The sequence below is a fragment of the Pseudorasbora parva genome, chromosome 19 (genome assembly GCF_024679245.1).
Source record: "Pseudorasbora parva isolate DD20220531a chromosome 19, ASM2467924v1, whole genome shotgun sequence".
Classification (NCBI taxonomy): Eukaryota; Metazoa; Chordata; class Actinopteri; order Cypriniformes; family Gobionidae; genus Pseudorasbora; species Pseudorasbora parva.
The window spans coordinates 2,483,063-2,503,033 of record NC_090190.1 but is presented as its reverse complement, the minus strand read 5'-3'; the positions used below and the strand labels follow the sequence as shown (position 1 = coordinate 2,503,033).

The 19,971-nt window shown below is 38.6% G+C and overlaps 2 protein-coding genes across 2 annotated transcripts in view; both read left to right on the top strand.

Moving 5' to 3' along the window:
• The window catches only part of grinaa (glutamate receptor, ionotropic, N-methyl D-aspartate-associated protein 1a (glutamate binding)), a 32,188-nt gene extending 20,454 nt beyond the window's left edge, over positions 1–11,734 (top strand). The window contains exons 3-7 of the mRNA XM_067426411.1: positions 4,366–4,484; positions 5,219–5,419; positions 6,026–6,154; positions 7,165–7,308; positions 10,362–11,734. Of these exons, the coding sequence (XP_067282512.1) occupies positions 4,366–4,484; positions 5,219–5,419; positions 6,026–6,154; positions 7,165–7,308; positions 10,362–10,511 (743 nt within the window). The 3' untranslated portion in view covers positions 10,512–11,734. The remainder of the gene's footprint in view (positions 1–4,365; positions 4,485–5,218; positions 5,420–6,025; positions 6,155–7,164; positions 7,309–10,361) is intronic.
• Positions 11,735–14,502: 2,768 nt separating this feature from the next.
• The window catches only part of slc30a8 (solute carrier family 30 member 8), a 52,885-nt gene continuing 47,416 nt past the window's right edge, over positions 14,503–19,971 (top strand). The window contains exon 1 of the mRNA XM_067426410.1: positions 14,503–15,024. Within this exon, the coding sequence (XP_067282511.1) occupies positions 14,874–15,024 (151 nt within the window). The 5' untranslated portion in view covers positions 14,503–14,873. The remainder of the gene's footprint in view (positions 15,025–19,971) is intronic.

Genomic DNA, 19,971 nt, shown 5'->3' with positions numbered 1-19,971 from the left:
GTCAAGTCTCTGAGGTCCAAGTCAAGTCAAGTCTCTGAGATCCAAGTCAAGTCTCAAGTCTCTGAGGTCCAAGTCAAATCAAGTCTCTGAGATCCAAGTCAAGTCAAGTCTCTGAGATCCAAGTCAAGTCTCAAGTCTCTGAGGTCCAAGTCAAGTCTCAAGTCTCTGAGGTCCAAGTCAAGTCTCAAGTCTCTGTGGTCCAAGTCAAATCAAGTCCCTGAGGTCCAAGTCAAATCAAGTCCCTGAGGTCCAAATCAAGTCTCAAGTCTTTGAGGTCCAAGTCAAGTCTCTGAGGTCCAAGTCAAGTCTCAAGTCTCTGAGGTCCAAGTCAAGTCTCTGAGGTCCAAGTCAAATCAAGTCCCTGAGGTCCAAATCAAGTCTCACGTCTTTGAGGTCCAAGTCAAGTCTCAAGTCTCTGAGGTCCGAGTCAAATCAAGTCTCTGAGGTCCAAGTAAAATCAAGTCTCTGAGATCCAAGTCAAGTCTCAAGTCTCTGAGATCCAAGTCAAGTCTCAAGTCTCTGAGGTCCAAGTCAAATCAAGTCCCACGTCTTTGAGGTCCAAGTCAAGTCTCAAGTCTCTGAGGTCCGAGTCAAATCAAGTCTCTGAGGTCCAAGTAAAATCAAGTCTCTGAGATCCAAGTCAAGTCTCAAGTCTCTGAGATCCAAGTCAAGTCTCAAGTCTCTGAGGTCCAAGTCAAATCAAGTCCCTGAGGTCCAAGTCAAATCAAGTCCCTGAGGTCCAAATCAAGTCTCAAGTCTTTGAGGTCCAAGTCAAGTCTCAAGTCTCTGAGGTCCAAGTCAAGTCTCAAGTCTCTGAGGTCCAAGTCAAGTCTCAAGTCTCTGAGGTCCAAGTCAAGTCTCTGAGGTCCAAGTCAAATCAAGTCCCTGAGGTCCAAGTCAAGTCAAGTCTCTGAGATCCAAGTCAAGTCTCAAGTCTCTGAGGTCCAAGTCAAATCAAGTCTCTGAGATCCAAGTCAAGTCAAGTCTCTGAGATCCAAGTCAAGTCTCAAGTCTCTGAGGTCCAAGTCAAGTCTCAAGTCTCTGTGGTCCAAGTCAAATCAAGTCCCTGAGGTCCAAGTCAAATCAAGTCCCTGAGGTCCAAATCAAGTCTCACGTCTTTGAGGTCCAAGTCAAGTCTCAAGTCTCTGAGGTCCGAGTCAAATCAAGTCTCTGAGGTCCAAGTCAAGTCAAGTCTCTGAGATCGAAGTCAAGTCTCAAGTCTCTGAGGTCCAAGTCAAGTCTCAAGTCTCTGTGGTCCAAGTCAAATCAAGTCCCTGAGGTCCAAGTCAAATCAAGTCCCTGAGGTCCAAATCAAGTCTCACGTCTTTGAGGTCCAAGTCAAGTCTCAAGTCTCTGAGGTCCGAGTCAAATCAAGTCTCTGAGGTCCAAGTCAAGTCAAGTCTCTGAGATCGAAGTCAAGTCTCAAGTCTCTGAGATCCAAGTCAAGTCTCAAGTCTCTGAGATCCAAGTCAAGTCTCAAATCTCTGAGATCCAAGTCAAGTCTCAAATCTCTGAGGTCCAAGTCAAGTCAAGTCTCTGAGATCCAAGTCAAGTCTCAAGTCGCTGAGGTCCAAGTCAAGTCTCAAGTCTCTGAGGTCCAAGTCAAGTCAAGTCTCTGAGATCCAAGTCAAGTCTCAAGTCGCTGAGGTCCAAGTCAAATCAAGTCTCTGAGGTCCAAGTCAAATCAAGTCTCTGAGATCCAAGTCAAGTCTCAAATCTCTGAGATCCAAGTCAAGTCTCAAGTCAAGTCTCTGAGATCCAAGTCAAGTCTCAAGTCTCTGAGGTCCAAGTCAAATCAAGTCTCTGAGGTCCAAGTCAAATCAAGTCTCTGAGATCCAAGTCAAATCAAGTCTCTGAGGTCCAAGTCAAATCAAGTCTCTGAGATCCAAGTCAAGTCTCAAGTCTCGGAGATCCAAGTCAAGTCTCAAGTCTCTGAGATCCAAGTCAAGTCTCAAGTCTCTGAGATCCAAATCATGTCTCAAGTCTCTGAGGGTCCAAGTCAAATCAAGTTCAGTTTCAAAGGAAGGGCTTTAGAGGCTCTGCATGATTCCATAGGAATAGGGTCTTATCCAGACAAACCATCAGACAATTAAAAAAAAAACGATTTATATACTTTTTAACCTTAAATGCTCAACTTCGGTGTTGTACTACTTCACGATGCATGACATCATCACGTCGGAAAGGTCACACGTGATGTATGTGGAAGTACATTAACTAAACAAACTTTTTAACCCGAAAACCTGTGAACTTACTGCACTTAAAGGATTAGTTAACTTAAAAATGGTCCTCTTGAGGATTATCCAAGGTAAAATGCTTTGCCTGAGCAATTCAATGAAAGGTCACTAGCTCTATGAGTGCCATAAACGGATAATTTGTTCTCTCCTTACCTCATCCCCAGTCCCTGCTGTAACAATTAGGACTTCTTTACAACTGTATTATTAAGAGGCCTTTCTGGTGCTGATGGTGTAGCAATAAAATGTGCTTTTCCTTGCCAGAGCTATAAAACAGTTTAAAGGACAACTCCGGTGAAAGAAAAACCTTGGGGTGATTAACAGATGTTTACCGAGTAGATCGTTCTCTGGGATGCGTTTTCATGAAATCAAATGTAAAGAGTTTTATCTCTAAAAACAGATTAGCTTATAATGCGAGTGTATGGGGCATAGGATAAGTAAAATTCAGTGTTAATACCACTCAAGGCTCAAAATAGCCTCACACTATGTGACGGGTGCGTAGCATACCTCACATATTTTGGCTTTTACCAAACATTTGGAGTTTAATTTAATGTTTGTTATTTATCCCCTCATATACAAAAAACCACACGACAAGAACATGAGTTAACAGTTTATTCAAAGCTTAAATATACAGAAGGGTGCACACTTCTTATATTTTCCTGTGCTTTTGACTGTACCTGAGCCCTAGATTCTTCTGGTCCATGGAGTGACGGCCGCATTCCATGTGGCAGCAGACAAAGGAAGAGGCGGGGCATCAGCCTGCAAACTTATGCTGTTCCAGAGGAAATTGGACTGTACCATTCCATTTTGATTTAGAGGGGATCTTTTGACTTTGTTTCATTCAGTTATATCTTGGTTTAATTTGAGTATTTTCTTTTCATATATATTGTTATATGATTGTATTAAGGTTAGGTGTGATAATGATATTGTGTTGTAAAGGTTAATTGTTTTGAGTTTATTTGGTAACTGTATTATTTTGATATTTACCTTATTTTTGTTTGGTAGAGGCTAAATGGGTATATATAGCATTATTGGAGAAGTAGAGTGAGTCAGTATTGTCCAGCCACCTTAGCCCTCTGACCTTTGGTTTTGAATTAGATTTTGATTTGTTTACTTTGTTTACAGAGGAGATTTATTTTTAGGCCTGTTTGATTTTTGTTAATTTCAGTTAGCATAAATCTTAAGTTTTTTGATTTTGTATGACTTATGTTGGAATCTGCCCCTGTATGTAATTTTTGTGTTGGAAGCAATAAACTTCCACTCCTTTTCTACTATCTGTCCTGCCTGTTCTTGGCCTCAACTACCACACACTAACACGGCAGCATAATGAGGGTCCCTACATGCAAACCGAAGCATTGAGAACTTTGTAAGTGTACAAACAGTTTAATAAGAAGATACTTTATAAAGACAGAGCATTACGCGTTTACGGACAGCAGCCATCTTGAAAAACAGTCTCGACGAGTCGAGCCACGAGCGCTGTGCTAACTGATGAACTGTGACTTGGAATCTCATATGGGACGCCTTCTTCCGTTGTAGTTAGTAAACCATATATTTTAATAAACAGATATAATTTATTATACAATAAATGATTATTATTTATAAATATTAATAAATATACATTTATTTAGTCAAACTAAATTCCTATCGATCAGCTCACTTAGGACAGCATTCATGGCTTGACTATTTGAGACTGTTTTCCAAGATGGCTGCTGTCCATAAACGCGTAATGCACTGTCTTTATAAAGTATCTTCTTATTAAACTGTTTGTACTCTTAAAAAGTTTTCAATGCTTCAGTTTGCATGTAGGGACCCTCATTATGCTGCCGTGTTAGTGTGAGGCTATTTTGAGCCTTGTTAGTGGTATTAACTAGTGATTTAATTGTACTTATCTAATGCCCCATACACTAGCATTATAAGCTAATCTGTTTTGAGATATAAAACTCTTTACATTCGATTTTCATGAAAACGCATCGCAGAGAACGATCTACTCGGTAACCATCTGTTAATTACCCCTAGGGTCATTTCTCACCGGAGTTGTCCTTTAAATGGGTCCTGTATTTCAGTGTAAATGGGCGTGAGGGCTCTAGCATGCAGTAGACTTCACCCGTCACATGAATTATTTGTGTTTTGACAGTTTCTGTGGAGAGCCCAGGATACCATGGTGGAGACGGGCCCCCCTCTTACTACGGCAATGATGAGTTTGCAAACTCTGGCTGGGAAGATAAGAGCATCCGACAGGCCTTTATTAGAAAGGTAAAGAGTAATGGACAAGAGACATTGAGCGCGTTTACATGCACACCAGTAAGCTGATAACTCACAAATATCAGCTTATTGAAATAACCGGTTTCCCCTGTTTACATGCAAACCAGTAAACTGACAACGCTAGGAAACCGCGTTTACATGACTTTATTAATAAACGGGTTATTTCCTTGTAGTGACGTCAAAAATAATAATGTCCGTAACGGAGTATTCCCAATGTTACGTCAGTTGTGATGTTAATAAAGCGTGAGCTGGAGATTTACAGCTCATATTATCCCTCATCAGTTCCAGATGCAGCGTTTAGACTGAACCTCTTCTACTTCTGCTGACTGAGATGAGAACACATCTTTAACATTTTCTGGGTCTTAAAGAGTCTGCGTTTGTGATATGTGTCCTTATTTCATGCAAAACACCGCTCGCTCTGTCTGGATGCGTTTAAATCTGCTCTGAGTTTGCGTTTTTGTCCCCGATCACACATGCGCTCTTCAATAAGCCGACAGAAAGCAGAATAATGCGTTTACATGACGCGCAAAATCAGAGTAAGAGGCAAAAAACGTCCTGTTCCGACCAGTTTATGCTTACGCCGTTCATGACTTTACTCCGATAAAAGAAAACGGGTTACCGCGTTTACATGACCATGTTCATTGTCGGCTTATTAGCCATAATCAGCTTAAGAACGTATTGTAAGGAGCTGTATAAAAACTCAATTGCTCACTTTCTCTCCACAGGTGTTTTTGGTCTTGACTGTGCAGCTGCTGGTCACCTTCTCTTTTGTTGCCGTTTTCACATTTTCACGTGATGTCAAAGTGTTTGTACGGCAAAATCGATGGACGTACTACGTGTCCTACGCTGTCTTCTTCGTGTCTCTGATCGTTCTCAGCTGCTGTGGAGAGTTTCGGCGCAAGCATCCGTGGAACCTGGTGGCACTGGTACAGCAGCACATATTCACACTGTTGTTTTTAATATTTGATATTATTTACTTTGTTTATATATATATATATATATATATATATATATATATATATATATATATATATATATATATATATATATATATATATATATATATAAATAATAAAAAAAAAATATTTTTTCAAATTATATTTTAATATGTTTTATATGTTTCAGTGTATATGCAATAATGTAATATTGTTTATTTTATATGTAGTTTTTTTGTAGTTTGTTTATATATATGTTTTATGTGTTTTTAGCATTGTTTTGATATGCAGTATATATCTAATAATGCAACAATGTTTACATTATATTCATTATATTATATAATGTGTTTATTAATATATATTATACATTATATATTTGTATTTTCAAATTATAATAAATTGTTTTAATATATTTAATGATAATTATATGTACTGTATATACATATAATATATAATACCACTATATATGTATATATATATATATATATATATATATATATATATATATATTAAATACAAAATACTGTTAGTATTAGTATATGAGAACATAATCCAGTTTCAATGCATGTGTAAATATGTTCTCTGTTTCTCTCTCAGTCCATCCTGACCCTGAGTCTGTCCTATATGGTTGGGATGATTGCCAGCGTCTATGATACGGAGGCAGTCTTCATGGCAGTGGGCATCACTGTGGTCGTCTGCTTCACCGTTGTGATTTTCTCACTGCAGGTTTGTTTGCTCATGATCCTTTAATCCCAATGATTTTTTCCAGCTAATCACAATCCGTCCTGCTTTAAGAGCTCCAGCATTTAAAGCGGCAGATGACAAAACTATAGAGTGCACTTATAATAAAGGACGTAATTGTCTGCTGGCTAGTGTTGTAGTACTCGAGACCGGTCTTAAGACCATTTTTTGAAGGTCTTAGTCTTGTCTCGGACTCTGGATTTTTAAGCATTTTTATCTCAAGACCAGTCAAGAACACAACTGCAGGGATAATCACTAAATTGCTGCTACATTGTCTGATTTAACATCATTAATGTAATTTGATGAAAAACTTCTTAAAATGCAATCAATAACTTCTTTGTAATGTGATTTCTTTTGATACTGTGCTGCCGGATTCAAAAGCAATGCAGCATTGTCTCAAAAATGCCCAAAATTAATATAAATGCCCCAAAAATTCTGAGATTGTGTTTTTTTATATAACATAGAATATAATTAAGCAATATCACAAGAGCCAGAGAGCTGGTTTAATGAATATAAGCGTGATTACAAATGATATGTATACAAAATGTTGAATAAATTAATATTAAATGACAGATTTTAAACTGTGTCTTTGCTAATTCGCCGACGTTTTGTTATTAACTGAATCAGCTGCTTTGAACAAATCGGTTGATTAAATGATTCTGTGAATGGTAAATTATGTTAATGTTTTAGTGTTAAATTAATCTGAACATTATTTAATGAAGGTGTTCCTATGCAGATGCAACTTCTGTGCCATTCATTTTACTGTCATTGGTTTGATTGGTAACAGCGCTATATAGTGTCTTACTATTCTAATTACATTTATTCATTAAATATAAGTCATTTCTCAGATAGTAGATGTGGATCTTTTAGATGAATTTAAGGAGTGCTGGTCTGGTCTTGGTCTCTAATATACGGTGGACGCTAATAGTTATCGTGCTTTGCATGTGATAACCACCACCACTGATGGCCATTATTCTTCCCTTTTCCATAAACAGACCAAATATGACTTCACTTCCTGCTGGGGCGTTCTTTTCGTCTGTTTGATTGTCCTGATCGTCGGCTCTATCCTCTGCATGGTTTTCCAGAACAAAATTCTGCACATCGTCTACGCTTCGCTCGGGGCTCTGCTGTTCACCTGCGTAAGTACCGCTTACTGAGCTCCCATCAGTGCCTCTGAAATATAACAATGCTGCAGTTTGCTATTATAGTTTGATGGTTTGCCTTTAAAGGGATAGTTCACCCAAAAATGAAAATGTGATGTTTATCTGCCGACCCCCAGTGCGTCCAACATGTAGGTGTGTTTGTTTCTTCAGTAGAACACAAATTAAGATTTTTAACTCCAACCGTTGCTGTGTGTAGGTCTTATAATGCGTGTGAATGGGTAACAATTCTATGAGAGCATAAAAAAACATGCTTGGACAACATGCACAAAGAGCCCTGTGGCTCGTGACGACACAAAACGATCAGTTTGTGTGAGAAATTGAGCCGTATTTATATCATTTTTTTTACCTCAAATACAACGCTATATCCAACTTCCGGTAAGGTCAAAAATACACGCTCTGGATATATGAGCCATAGCGTGTTTTATTGACCTTACTGGAAGTGAAGCGGGTTCCAGGCTGTTGGATATAGCGTTGTATTTGCGGTAAAAAATTATATAAATATGGCTCGATTTCTCACACAAACGGATCGTTTTGTGTCTTAAGATATCAGTGTGTCGTCACGAGCCACAGGGCTCTTTGTGCACTTTGTCTAAGCATGTTTTTTTATGCTCTCATAGAATTGTTACCCATTCACACGCATTATATGACCTACACACAGCAACGGTTGGAGTTAAAAATCTTCATTTGTGTTCTACTGAAGAAACAAACACACCTACATGTTGGACGCACTGGGGGTCAGCAGATAAACATTACATTTTCATTTTTGCGTGAACTATCCCTTTAAAGGCACTATCCTTGTCAAAACGGTGTATGAATTGTTATGTATTTGTTGTGAGGCACATGTAAAATGTTTTACCATCTGTCTTAAACTGGGTCACCAAATGTAGGCGCTTTTGAAGCTTTGAATTTTCCAGTCTGACTGGCTGTGTAATAGTCTTGCGGCACAATGAGATTCAGCATTTGGAACATTAGGTAAATACAGCAGGAGCTCTTGGGAAAAACCTTCAGGATATTATAGCATGCGTACAGCATACAAGAGTCATAGCGTTCGAAACGTTTGAGGTTGTTTTGACTTATTTTGTTAAATCTTCTGCTCACCAAGGCTGCTTTTATTTGATCAAATTATTTTGAAACAATTTGTAAAATTTAACCCTTTAAACCCGAAGTGTTTACAACCAATCAATTAAAAAAAATCATATTTTTGTCTCTTTTCAGCAGTTTCTCAGCATTATATTGTCCAAAATGTAATAAAATGTAATTAATTATTGGGGGCAGTCCAGAACAATGTCTAAAAGCTGATATGTGACAAGGTGTACTGCAAACAAGCTACAAAACACACAACTAAGTTTTTTAGTTCTTTAGACGATGATGGACAGATGATAAACAGAAACTGACCAATGAGATCATCAGGGCGGGCTTTAGACGATGATGGACAGATGATCAACAGAAACTGACCAATGAGATCATCAGGGCGGGCTTTAGACGATGATGGATAGATGATCAACAGAAACTGACCAATGAGATCATCAGGGCGGGCTTTAGACGATGACGGACAGATGATCAACAGAAACTGACCAATGAGATCATCAGGGCGGGCTTTAGACGATGATGGACAGATTATAAACAAAAACTGACCAATGAAATCATCAGGGCGGGCTTTAGACGATGACGGACAGATGATCAACAGAAACTGACCAATGAGATCATCAGGGCGGGCTTTAGCCGATGACGGACAGATGATCAACAGAAACTGACCAATGAGATCATCAGGGCGGGCTTTAGACAATGACGGACAGATGATCAACAGAAACTGACCAATGAGATCATCAGGGCGGGCTTTAGACGATGATGGACAGATGATAAACAAAAACTGACCAATGAAATCATCAGGGCGGGGTTTAGACGATGACGGACAGATGATAAACAGAAACTGACCAATGAAATCATCAGGGCGGGCTTTAGACGATGACGGACAGATGATAAACAGAAAGTGACCAATGAGATCATCAGGGCGGGCTTTAGACGATGATGGACAGATGATAAACAGAAACTGACCAATGAAATCATCAGGGCGGGGTTTAGACGATGACGGACAGATGATCAACAGAAACTGACCAATGAGATCATCAGGGCGGGCTTTAGACGATGACGGACAGATGATCAACAGAAACTGACCAATGAGATCATCAGGGCGGGCTTTAGACGATGATGGACAGATGATCAACAGAAACTGACCAATGAGATCATCAGGGCGGGCTTTAGACGATGATGGACAGATGATCAACAGAAACTGACCAATGAGATCATCAGGGCGGGCTTTAGACGATGACGGACAGATGATCAACAGAAACTGACCAATGAGATCATCAGGGCGGGCTTTAGACGATGATGGACAGATGATCAACAGAAACTGACCAATGAGATCATCAGGGCGGGCTTTAGACGATGATGGACAGATGATCAACAGAAACTGACCAATGAGATCATCAGGGCGGGCTTTAGCTGATGACGGACAGATGATCAACAGTAACTGACCAATGAGATCATCAGGGCGGGCTTTAGACGATGATGGACAGATGATCAACAGAAACTGACCAATGAAATGGGGGGGGGGTTCTTCGGATAAAATTGGCGTTTGGGGGTAAATGTGTGTTATTTTGGCAAGGTTGCCTGCTAAAATTCGCACTCATGGGTCTTTATATCACATAATTGAGGTCGCTTCAACCCGCGGACATAGAAAACAACCCGCGGGAAAACCGCAGACTTTGCAACACAGTGCAGTTGAGTTCTGTTAGCATTTGACAACTAATGTTATGTGTCGCTCCGCTGCTCTGATTGGTTGTCGGTCTGTCCAATCGAGGTCATTCCTGGTTCGGTTGAAACACGCCCCATAATCACAGCCCAATGGAGCACCAGACTCATATTCTGACTAGAACTGAGTATGACCACGGCAGGCTAACTTTTCACCGCTATATGGGGGAAAATATCACACAGTGTGGCTTTAACACAACAGGTTTATTCTTTCACAGTTCCTGGCTGTGGACACTCAGCTTCTCCTGGGAAAGAAGAAGATGGCCATCAGCCCAGAGGAATACGTCTACGCGGCTCTAAACCTCTACACCGACATCATCAACATCTTCCTTTACATCCTGGCCATCGTAGGTCGCACCAGGGACTGAGTGCGCCCCCTTCCTGTGAAAAAAGGGAAGTGCAGTCTGCTTTACACGGAATGATGCATAACCTCACCTTTCCTCATATTCTTAATTTATTCCTCTCTCACATCCTCTGTATGTCCACATGTACAGGCTTGCAAAATCAACTGATAGAAACGTATTTAAGAATTCCTTCTTCATTGCTCCTAAAGCCGCTTCTGTGACCCTGGAGATGATACGATTCGACAGTTGCATCCAAACGGCATGACCGAAAAAAAAACCCAGTCTGATCGTTTGCACGTGGTTGACCTCGTGGAAGATAATATGTTTGTATGTCAGAGTAAAGGACACTACTAATACTAAACGTTCTCCTCTAAGTCTCTGCATGGGCGGAGAACGTCAGACAGACACAGATTTATTACATGTATACCGTAGCTGTAAATAGATGAACGTCTGGCTGTGCCGCTCTCTAACATCACCGCTTTGCAACTTAAAAACCACCACCATATACAGTCCAAGATGACAAACGGCTGTACGGTTGACCGTAGTATCTACAGTATATCTATGACAAGTCAAATAAAGCCTGGATATAGTTTATTTCTCTTTCTTTTCAGAGGAAGGTGAGATGGTGTCTTAACAATAAATCGTTCCAACGGTCAGTATTTGAGGCTCAAACACAACATAACTCTTTTTTTATTTTTTTATTCAGTAGATGTTTTGTTTTTGTGTGCGTGTGAATGAGGGAAACAGAGAGGTATTCCTTTATTTTAAAGATTTGGATTATATGATGCTTTTGAAAGCATAGTTGCATGTTAACTTGCAGATATGTGCTGGAAACACGACAGGATATTTCCAGCAATTGATGTTTTTGTGTTATTTATTTATTCAAATACCAGAGGACGGATGGATTGTTCATTTTAAGAGTGCATATTTAACCATTTAAGTGAGCATATTAAGGATATACGGACAGATTTCTGCACACTAAAGATGTCCGATGTAATTCATAACATTAGCTGATACGTCAGCCTTGCATGTGGAGCTGCTGAACACTAAACTGACATGAGTGAAGACGTTTTTTGTTTTTTTAATGATATGTTTGTCTTTATAATTTCTGCATAGTTGAGGTGTGTTAAGTGTGTTTGGGCTTTGATCTCTTTGCACTGTACATTTGCATTAAACTGGCGTTAAATGATATTCTTCTGCAGCCTGTTTGTGTTTCATTACGAGAATAAAGTGAGAGGAAAACACTGCTTGAAATCTTCATTTCTTGTGCTCTGTGACTGAAAATAATGATGCATTATCACGTGATCCGGACTGATTCAAAATGGTTATGGGATTATGAATCACTCAGAGACAGTCGCTTGTTTCATTCCAAGTGAGTTTAAACAATTATATAGAATAAAACAAGCAGATGTTTATTTACTAAATCTGGAAAACTGGAACATTGACTACAGTGCTTGTTGCTTAAACATCTTATTCTGAATAAAAAGTGAATAAAAAGAGTGACTTAACCTTTGTTTTTCATGTAAAAATGCTTTTGAGTTTTACTAGTCGTCATTAACACAACTGAATGAGACTGTTACTTTATTTATATATGTGTGTATATATGTATGTGTGTTTATTTATATATATATATATATATATATATATATATATATATATATATATATATATATATATATATATAAAATATATATAATGTTAACACATTTTTGCTAGATTAACCACGATTAATCGATTTGACAAAAAAAGTTACATATTGCTATTAAATATCTATTTAATATATAAAATAATATAAAATATATTTTAATATTACTATGTTCAAATGTAATTTATTCTTGTAATGGCAAAGCTGGATGTCCCGTGATCTTTCAGAAATCATTCTAATTAACTCAAAAAGCATTTCTTATCATTATCAATGTTTAAAAATTATCAATCTTGTTCTGCTTAATATTTTTGGGATTCTGTCGTGGTGTCATTTCCCATCCAAGATGATCACACTTTTGCTATAAAATTGTCTGCACTTTTAAAGGTGCAGTGTGTAATGTTAGTGGTTGTGAATTGCAATCACCCACCACTCACCCCTCCCTTTCGAAGAACAAAGAAAAAATACGGTGGCCCACACAGGACAAAGATGTCGTCGTCTGAGACAGCAGAGAGTAGCTAGCGTTCTGCAGAGCAGTTTATCCGTTTAGGGCTACCGTAGAATCATGGCGGTGTCATGACAAATCTAGTCCACCTGTGAAATCGTGTCCGCTTATAGGACCCAACTTGGTAGCGGTTTTATATGCCTGATCAAAAGCTGTACATGGTACGGTACAAGCAATTGTTTAAAAATAAACTATGAATTCATTGTCATACTAAGTACACACACAAAAAATAAATGTATTAGAAATACTGAATGTAATTAATTGCTATAATGGGAGCAATAAACTAAGTAATACCAATACAAAATCATGACATAGTAATGTACCTATAATTTAAATAATAAAGAATTAAAAAAAAAACAATAATATACAGAACAGGTGCACAAAATAAATAGATTATATACGAGATATGCTCGTATATATCTTATGTAATCACTTATAGCTTCAGTTATATACTACTAGTATATGAAACATGATTTGTAAGACATTAAAGACTATTTTAACACAATTTAAACAACAAAAATTGAAACACGATTTTGTAAGATTTGTAATCAAGCTCTGAACAGATTACCCATTAAAAGTTCTTTCAATAGAATCGCTCTGGGGTCCTAAGCAGACACGATTTCTCGTGACACCGGCACAAAATGGCGGCGTCCCCTTACAGTGAAGCCGCCATTTTGTGCCGCCATGATTCTACGGTAGCCCTAAACGTACAAACTACTCTACAGAGCCAAGCGGGTAATCTAGCGCTCGGAAAGCGTTCCACCCATAGGGGCGGCCATTGCTAACCAAGCCATCACCTGCTGTTAGCATCCCATTGACTCCCATTCATTTTTGCCTCACTTTGACAGTGAGTAACTTTACATCTAAGGCGTTTAAAGATTCCATTTGTCCATTGTTTATTTATAAATAAACACGACAATGTATAAAAGGCTCCATTACCTTGTATCTTATATCGCCCCGTAGAAGCTGTTTTTGTAAAAATAGGCTAATGATTGCGAAAAACCAACGCGACTCTGTCGCACAGTAGAGAAATTACCATATAGACAGGAGGAGACGCTCAGAAGCAATAATATGAAAATATATTTAAAATTCAAGCATACTTTAAAAAACGTTACCAGATAACACACACAGAGCTCTGCATCCACGCTCACTGAACACCGAAGCAGGAGAGTTAAATATATACGCCTTTGTGTCCGCATAAAATCTGCTGCCTTTGGCTTGGCTTGCTCAGTTGGGGACACTAACATTATGATCAAAGTTACTCAACTAAATATACAAATAACATTTATTAATTAGGTCAAATATACAGTGCCTTGCGAAAGTACTCGGCCGCTTGAACTTTGCGACCTTTTGCCACATTTCAGGCTTCAAACATAAAGATATGAAACTAATTTTTTGTGAAGAAACAACAAGTGGGACACAATCATGAAGTGGAACGACATTTATTGGATATTTGAAACTTTTTTGACAAATCAAAAACTGAAAAATTGGGCGTGCAAAATGATTCGGCCCCTTTACTTTCAGTGCAGCAAACTCTCTCCAGGCAATCGTTTACTGTCTATGAGACGTTGGGGGGACATGGAGACATAAAGTTAAGGGAGAAGAATGGAGAGAAGCCCATAGTGAGTGAAAAGCAACGGGACAAAACAAAAACAACGTGATTCAGATTTCACTTTCCACAACTACTAGAAGACTTACAACTGTATGACAGGTTGCTTACGTCACATCTACGTTGTCAAGCAAGCTCAGTCTGAGCCGGCGCAGCCATCAGGAAGTGAGTGCTTCTAATTGTCTTCACAATTCGCCGTTGAAGTCTATGGGATCGCTGTGTCCATTTCTTTTACTGTCTATCTATGTAAAGTTACAGAGCGCTAGCTACTCTGCTCTCTCAGACAATGACATCTTTGTCCTGTGTCTTTGTCCTAGATAGAAACGGCTCATTCTAAGGTAGAAAAACATAAAGGTACATTATGTAAGGTCTTTATACTCCACTGAAAACATAGCCAGGCATTTCTGTCGATAGATCCTCATAAATACTGCACACTGCACCTTTAAGAGCAGCTCAAACCGCTGTCTTGTGGTCATCAAGACTGCGCATGCGCAGTGTGCGCTGTGTGTGGTAAACCAGCCAGGGGATGTTTAGCTAGCGTGAGGAGTTATTAGCTTCAATATCCTCGACCTTCGGGTGCCTGGTGTAGGCAAGGAGCTTCTTCTACCCGACATTTGCTTGTAAGGGAAAATGTCCGTGTTCTCGGAGCCTGCTTTGGAGAAGAAATTATCAGAACTGAGCAACTCCCAGCAGAGCGTGCAGACCCTTTCCCTGTGGCTCATCCACCACAGAAAACACTCCAAAACCATCGTCAAAGTCTGGTACAGCGAGCTGAGGAAAGGTAAGGAGAGGCACCCCTGAGCCCACACACCTGCATGAGCTTTAAAACGAGAAATTATGCCATGTTTTGACGTTTTAAAACGAAATTAAACAGCACATGTACCGTTAGCAAACAAGCTAATCATAGGTTCATCTCCTGTGAGTGAGCTAACGTTAGCAGCTTAGCTTACATGTTGAGATTCCCCTGCAGGTTATAAGTGAGACAAACCCTCAATTAATGACTGAATTTCTTTATTAATCAATATCATACCAGTCTAAATGACAATTGCAGTTATAGAGACACATGTATTCGGTTTAGTCTAGACACACGATTTAGTGAGAAATATTCATTATGTCTTCATTAGATATTATATTTTCAGGTTATTATTGAGACCCCTCAATTATTGACAGATTTTCTTTATTAATCAACATCATACCAGTCTGAATGACTAGCTGTTATAGAGATACTTGTATTAGCTATTAGACACGATTTAGTGAAAAATGGTCAATATAATATCTTAATTATATATTATATTTTCAGGTTATTCTTGAGACAACCTCAATTATTGACTGATTTTCTTTATTAATCAACATAATACCAAACTGAATGACAATCACATTTTATTGTGACACATGTATTAGCTAGTAGACACATGATTAATTGATAATTATTAAATATAATATCTTTATTAGATATTATTTTCAGGTAATTAAAACAACCTCAATTATAGACTGATTTTCTTTGTTAACCGACATCATACCATACTGAATGACAATTGCAGTTTATTGGCACACAATTTATTATCTACTAGACACTTGATTTAGTGAGAAATATTAAATATAATATCTTCGTTAGATATGTTTTGATCTGATTTCTACAGTTGTTGATGCTCCCATTGGACCCTGGCAGCCATTTTGAATCATTACTCATTTGTCTCCCTGCGAGAGCGTTTTTGGGGGTTTTACTACACAGCCTGTATTTATAGGGTTTTTCCTGCACATTGACTGTACTTGTACTCACTTTCCTGCATGTGTTGGGAAGAGGTCAGACCAGGGTCAGGTGGTTTAGTTTAGGTGGTATTCCTGAAAGCAAGGTTCAATTACTGTCACACATACCTTGAACCTGGTTGATTAACCCAAACCTTGCTTACTCGAGGTCTGCTGGTTCCAGAAACGAGTCCGGGAGTAAGTTCAGACAGCTTGGGGTGTGTTCCCGGTTTCCGGCACTAAAAAAAAAAGTAATTGCGACTTTTTATCTCAAAATTCTGACTTTTTCTCACAATTGCGAGTTATAAAGTCAGAATTCTGAGATATAAACTCGCAATTGTGTGACATAAAGTCCGATTTCTGAGTAAATTACTCTTTTTATATTTTTATTTAGTGGTGGAAACTGGGAGTTGCTATGGCTATTTACTTAACCTGAAAGTTACCTCCGTTTTTTTAAACTGAAAGTTGGGGTTAAAATTAAAAATACCCAAATATATCACACAACCTGCTTTCTGGAATATCCCCAAGATTAGATGGTAAGTACAGTTTTTTCTCCAAAGCGCACACACACCTGCTTTGCTTGGACAACCAATCTGATGGCTATTATTAGTACAATAACTACAGATTTTGGGAGTGCTGTTACTGTTTTACCCCAGAAATTTCCACTCGGTAATCGAAAAGTTTTTAAAATGGATAATGAATGAAAACAAACACAACATAAAATAGTGCTTTATTACAAAAACCGGGAAAACAATACCGAACCATTAATAAGGCCAGTACTTTTTAAATGTCTTGATCATTCATATTAGTTCATCATAGTGCATTAACTAATGTCAAGAGATGTAATTGTAAATGCTGAAATTATCATTGATCAATACTTTATTAGTTACAATATTACAATACTTTTATTTATTAACTATAGTTAAAAGATTAGCTCACTTCAATGAAAATGTCCTGATCATTTCCTCGCCCCCGTCTCATCCAAGATGTTTATGTCTTTCTTTCTTCAGTGGGGAAATTTTTTTTTTGAGGAAAACTTTCCAGGATTTTTCTCCACATAATGGGAACCAATGGCTGAAGGTCCAAATCAATGCAGTTTCAGAGGAAGAGCTTCAGAAACTCTGATGATCCCAGAGGAATAGAGTCTGATCCACACAAACCATCAGACATTTTCAAGTAAAATAAACATGTATATAGTTTTTAACCTTGAATGCTCGACTTTGGTGTTTTTGTTCTTTATGGCATTTGACGTCATCACATTGGAAAGGTCACATGATGTAGATGGAAGTCCCGACCGTGGGGACTAACGGTCCTCTGATGGAATATCTGAAACGATACGATTCTCAGTTTTTACAGTATCGATATCAGCTGCGCTCTCCTCTCTGACCATCAGCGAGTTGACACCTGGTTGACACACACCGGCATATTCTCCCTCAGCCCGGTTAACCTCTGAGCACGGCGAAGCGGGCGAACGCGCGTTCTGCTGGACTTTTTCCTCATGACAGTGTGTTAGTGTGTTGACACACACCGGCATATTCTCCCTCAGCCCGGTTAACCTCTGAGCACGGCGAAGCGGGCGAACGCGCGTTCTGCTGGACTTTTTCCTCATGACAGTGTGTTAGTGTTAGTGAGTGATCGGTCTGAATTTCGCGCGGGATTGCACATAAATTAATTCTACTAATCCCCGCAGATTTCGTGCTCCACATCTGAAGCGCACACACACATAGCCTACCGTAATAAAGCCGCCTCTGACAAGATACAAGTGCAAACATTTGCTTCCTTTTCCAGCTTATTATTGGTCAAATACACTCAAAGAATTATCAGTGCACATCTGGAAGAGTATTAACTTAACCACAGTCGCAAACAGTTCAGGAAGAGCGAGTAACAGGAGCAGTGTTTAGGATCCATGCGTCTGTTAGTCTTAAAGGGACCGCAGTCATTTGCTATTCAAACTACAAAAAGACAAACGATCAACTGCTCTTGACTGATCAACTTGTGTAACTTTAATAGTTTCATCTGTACGCTATTGAATTTTTTACAAAGAACATTATCCAATGTTGTTTTAAATGTAATTACTATGCATTTTTTAAATTCAGTTTCTTATCTGAATGTTAGACCTACCTGAAAAAATAAAGCAGTCTGTTTAATTTGTATCTTCTATTCTATTGTATTTATTTGTGCTATTGTTTGTAATCTGTTTATTTGTTCTTATTTTATTACTGTTTACTCGTCTTTTTTAATTCAATTTACCATTCGAAATCAAGCTTTCTTGTGCTGTGTGTAAGCTATTGCAACACAATTACCCCATTGTAAATAATACATTGAGATAGCAAAAATTTGTGAGATAATTTTAATAGTAATTGATCAATTGATCAATAATTGTTCAAATCAAAACGATGCCCAACCCTAAGGAACATGCTGGCCACATGAATTTTTAGTAAAAAATAACAATGAATAATAACAAGTTCTGTTGTCATATTAAGCATCTTATCTTATTTATTTATTTTTTTACTGTGGTATCGATTTAGTATCGATATATCGATATTTTAGTCTGATATCGTATCGAAGTCATAATTTTGGTATCGTGACAACACTAATACGTATATAGTAAATGTCTGATGGTTTGTGTGGATCAGACTCTATTCCTCTGGGATCATCAGAGTCTCTGAAGCTCTTCCTCTGAAACTGCAGTGATTTGGACCTTCAGCCGTTGGTTCCCATTGAAGTCCATTATGTGGAGAAAAATCCTGTTTCTTTTCCACTGAAGAAAGAAAGACATGAACATCTTGGATGAGATGGGGTGAGGAAATGATCAGGACATTTTCATTTTGAAGTGAACTCATCCTTTAAAGGCCATGTCCCAAGCACATGATTATCAGCCGAAACCGGTATGGTGGCCGATATATCGTGCATCCCTATTCTTCAAAATATGTTCAGCAGAACAAAAACTCATGCATGTTTGGAACAATTTGCATTTTTAGGTGAACTGTCCCTTTAATCAATGCTTTTCCAATGATGACATTGAGTAATAATGTAAAATTAGTTGGTTAAGATATTGAGAAGCGGCTTTTTAATGAAGAACTGGCTTATGGTTTTTAATTACCCAGTTGCCCACATTTACTTTCAGAAACTTTGGTTTTAGTCTATAAAAAACTTGAATTTGATTTTGGTTCACCACTGTTTACCGCTTTAGATTTCATTGCTTCATCAGCTCCTATTTAAACTTCGTGTTGCCACAGATTTTTGCCTGTGTGTGTGTGTGTGTATAGATTTATATACTTGCCAATAATTGCATAGGAGCCGTTTTTAAGGCTTTGTGGTTGCTGTTATCATAGCTCTGCAATGGTCTTTCATATCTTTTCAGACATCATAAACCTTTTTTATCCTGCAAACCACTGGTGCCCCTGAAGGTTTGCTATAATGTTGTGATAATGACACATTATCTGCTCGATTGCAAACATCAGATTATTAAACGTAAGTGTATTGTCTTGGTCTTAGTCAAGCTTTGGATGTACAGTGCAATGATTAATTTAGTGTTTGGAGAACTGGTTTACTCTAGTAATTGTCATGTTTGACTTGTTGCTCAGTGACGATGTGGAAAGTACCTAGCAATGCAGTTTACAGCGTGTCATGGTTTAACATAAATTAATTTCTGTTTGTGCATTTATTGTTGTTTAGCCTAGTTGTCTCAGGGCTTGACCAAGCAGCAATCTCCCTCAGTTTCTGCTGTAGCCAATACGGAAGTGACTTAAACTGCAATTCATCGACTGGCCGCGAGAGACCGGCTCCAGAAGGAGTAGAATCTCAGTGAGCCTCATGTTAAAATGCCTTTACAGCAGAAAAAAACATGTTTACAGCCTGGGACAAATTGTGGTTTTAGGGTGTACTCACACTAGGCACGGTTCCCTTAAACCGGGCCCAAGTACGATTGTCCCCCCCCCCCCCCCCCCCCACACACACACACTCCCCCGCTGGCCTGCAC